We start from the raw sequence: 3,799 nt of genomic DNA, 5'->3' as shown, positions 1-3,799 counted from the left end.
GAACACCATGGCTGGACTACATGAAGTAGTTATGCAAATGATGGGTCTTTCTAAAAATAATTCAATCACTCGAACTTGCCAGAATGGAAAACAAAAACTGCCGATTCGATTGATAATTGAACGACTCGTATATGTTACGCCTCATATATGCGACATCCGACTAGCGGAAGTAGGCCCCGCATATATACGAAACAGTAGAAATGAAAAACAAAGTTATGAAAAATTGGCAGATCCCCCCCCCCCCCCCCCCCGTGGTGGTTTGCGCCAGAACTCTCAGGAACAACCAACCACGTGCAGTGGGAATCGATAATATGCGAAGCACGAATGAGGAAGGTTGATATGTCACTTTAAAATCAGCACAACGTTACGAGGCGGACGTAAGTACTGCCGTGCATGACTACCGCGTCATGATTATCATGTTCGCGCCCGGCATTTTTGTTCGTCGTCTATTCACGCCACATAATACCAAATTTGGTATATGTGAAGCTAGCGAAATGGCCGTGAGCACGCTCTGAATGTAGCATGTAGTGATGTTTTACATGACACGCATGCCATGATTACTTGTCTGGACATGCCATTTACCTTCGTCGTCTATTCACGTCATGTAACACCGAATTTGGTATATGTGAAGCTAGCGAAACGGCCGCGACCGCGCTATGGACGTAGCATGTCTTCATGTTTTACATAACAGGCATATCCTGATTATCATGTTTGGACGTTTTGCTAACCTTCGTCGTCCATGCAAGTCACGTAATAGCAGATTTGGTGCATGTGAAGCTAGCGAAAAGACCGCGAGCACATCATGAGCGTGGCACGCAGTCATGTTCTTACTTGACACGCATGCGACGATTTCCACATGAGGGCCTGTAAATTATGTTCGCCATGCAGTCATGTCGTGCCATACCAGTTTTGCGATGTTACATGTGGACGAAACGACCGCAGGAACAACAAAACCATGACATGTAAATCCCGATATTCATGACATACATGTCACGATTTTCATGTTATGACTAGTCAGTTATGCCCGTCATACAGTCATCTTATGCCATACCAAATGTGGTATATATCCCGTTATACAAACAGCCAGAAGAGCTAAAAGTCGTACGCAGCTAAATAGATAGATAGGCAGATAGGGTCAAACTCGCCGAAGTTCGCCAAGAAATGCTTCGCATTAAAATATGAAAGATCCTGGTTTATAAACACCTCTCAGACATTACATCACAGTCCTTAAGCGCGTGGATGTACGGCTGCTTGTAATTTCTTTTTATCAGAATGACGCCCCTTTCAGCTAAATTCATTATCAGACACGTGACGAGCGGCCGAGTAAGCACGTGCATTAAAGTCCTTGCGGCGAGGCATTGCATTGCAATCCGCCGCCTACGCTCGAACGAAGCGGAGCCTGTCGCCGCCCTCCTGAAAAAAAAAGTACGTTCAAACGCCCCATCGGCCGGGAAGCTTTTTAACCTCAGGATCGACATTCGACTAGCGAGAGGTGAACGCAAGCTGCTTCACTTCACCCTTCCAGGTCGCATCTTCGCCGCGCGTAGAAGATACGACCGACGCTTCCGTCACAACAGCAAGTACACCGAGGGTTCTCTCTAGCCATAGGCCAACACTCGACGCAACATTCAGCTTCCATAGGCGCCTTCAGGGTCACTGGCAGCCATGGCGTACGTGGAACTGCTGTGCTCACACCTTTCGAGAGTGCCGCAACACGAACTGCGATGCTTGGACAACGACGGCTTCACCGACCTTCCAAAGCTCGCCGACAAGTCTGTACCAGAAGCAGTCAGCGCAGTTCGCGCCCATCTGGAATCCATAGCCGCTATGCGCGACCGTCTGGACTGCGCGGCCCACTTATTCACCTGCATGGCCGGCCTGGGCGTCATAGGGTCCTGGGTTCTCTATCGCGCTGACCGTAGGGAGGACCCCACTGATATAATCGGTGACATCCTGAAAAAAATGCGGCAGAGACGCGTCCACGGCGTGTTCGCCAAGGCGACGGAAAACGTCTGTTGCACCTGCCTGCTCGTCCCCGAAGAAGAGAGAGGCAGGGACTTCAGGCCCTACTTGTTCGTCGACTGGTACACAAAGCCCTGCGTAGCCATACACGAAACTCCCGACATACATTCGCCCTTACTCGAAACCGTCCTCCGACAGACGTTGGGAAATCCGCCACGAAGCTACCGTTGCGGCGTTTATCGAGACCTGAGGTCGCTGTATGCTGGCGTCCTCCAATTGTTCCCGTGATGCAGCCGCCGACTCCCTCCCATGCCATCTGCGGGCAACGCGGTGAACTGTCCCTCCTTTTTCGGCCACCGACTTTATACCGTAAGTCATTTTTGCGGGCTATTCTCTTTCTATGTCTGGCGTAGTTGCTCTGCCGAGAGAATTTAAGCCCGTAATCCGTGTAGCCAACGTCACGAACAGGTCTGCTTTCGCGAATAGTAATTGAGTAGATGTGGCTGAACACGCTCATTTTAATTATACCGTTATTGATGTAGCGTTCCTTGGACAATCCTGAATTTAGCGTATAATTATCAAGCACAAAAAATTATGTGATGCGGTTTCCTTGATTTATACACTTCCGCTTAATTGAACGTAACGCTCAAAACGAAATGCTCATTGAACAGTCATTGCTAAACATCTCTGCTGGACGTAGTTCCGCGGCGATTAACGTCGGGACACACAGCGATGCTTGCAAGCCCGACATGTCTTTATCTGCGCCCTTGAATTTAACACTGCTAATTTCCGTAAGGTCTATTACCAGTAGCGATTTGCTTAGATTCATAACTGCCGTAGCCGGTTTAATGCGTTATCCACCGTGAATAACTATTTCATTTGTGAAACAATTCTTCATTGGTTGTCTTTCCAGCATCAAGACGATCTCATTTGACGGACCAAAATTTTTCACGAACCGTGCAGTTTGCCGAAGCCACTTGACGACTTACAAATAACCACGCATCTCCATCGGACACTGCAGCCACGAAAATTTTGATAAGTACCACACCTGTTAAAGCTGTAGTGACAGCTGTGTTGAACATTATTTTACTCAATGTTTCATGCTTAACCTCTACTTCAACTTTCCTTTTAGCTTCATACATTCAATTCTTGCCGCGCTCCTCTTCGAGCACCCCTTTTGTGTGTGTGAGCGCCACCTGGAAGAGAGCATCATCCTATTCGTTCACCATCTGTTGTCCCCTGCGTAGCGGAACGTCATCTTAATCTTAGCTGATTGACGAGGCCTCGACAGAATGGCTTAATGCTGTCTATGTACTTGTTCCTTCATAACTGTGACGAAGGCGATGAGAAAGGGACTTCGCACTTCGTGTCTAATGAAACATGTCGGGTCTTATGTAAGCCGACACATCCTGGTATCGACAAGTCGAATAAAGGAACTTTTATATGCGCCCATGCTATTTGGTATATTTGTTTCTGAACTGTGTCTGTTTTCGTCAACAAAATTCAAGCATTATTGATATTTCTACTCTTCAACATACGCGATCAACCCCCCCCCCCCCCCTCCCTGAGCATGCGTGTCATTCCTCAACAAGTTTCACGACGCTTGACAGTTTCCTAGCACGGGTGACAGCGCAAGGTCTACGAAGTTGCATCTGTTCTAGCAGGACAGCCGGAACATCATATGCTGGAAACAGTGGGCCTTGCAAACAGTGGAACACCACGAATTATTTTCTTTTGAAAGAAATATACTTTCTTGGTGCGCACAACGCTTCAGAAAGAAGCCGCATGGGACAGAGCGCACACTTGCAACCACTTTATTGCACAGATGGCCGCCGTA

At 47.9% G+C, this 3,799-nt stretch overlaps 1 protein-coding gene across 1 annotated transcript; it reads left to right on the top strand.

The window, feature by feature from the left end:
- The first annotated feature begins 1,383 nt into the window (after positions 1-1,383).
- On the top strand, positions 1,384-3,426 carry LOC119183792 (uncharacterized). Its single transcript, XM_075870542.1, has 2 exons — positions 1,384-2,331; positions 2,876-3,426. Exon 1 carries the CDS (start codon positions 1,666-1,668, stop codon positions 2,248-2,250), a length of 585 nt encoding a protein of 194 aa, XP_075726657.1. The 5' UTR covers positions 1,384-1,665; the 3' UTR covers positions 2,251-2,331; positions 2,876-3,426.
- The last annotated feature ends 373 nt before the right edge of the window (positions 3,427-3,799 follow it).

This window comes from Rhipicephalus microplus, chromosome 8 (assembly GCF_043290135.1).
Source record: "Rhipicephalus microplus isolate Deutch F79 chromosome 8, USDA_Rmic, whole genome shotgun sequence".
In the NCBI taxonomy this organism is placed as follows: Eukaryota; Metazoa; Arthropoda; class Arachnida; order Ixodida; family Ixodidae; genus Rhipicephalus; species Rhipicephalus microplus.
The sequence above is the reverse complement of the archived record's forward strand: the minus strand, read 5'-3'. Positions and strand labels throughout refer to the sequence as shown.

Coding starts and splice junctions, on each gene's coding strand:
- LOC119183792 (XM_075870542.1), top strand. CDS start 1,666: ATGGCGTACGTGGAACTGCTGTGCTCACACCTTTCGAGAGTGCCGCAA.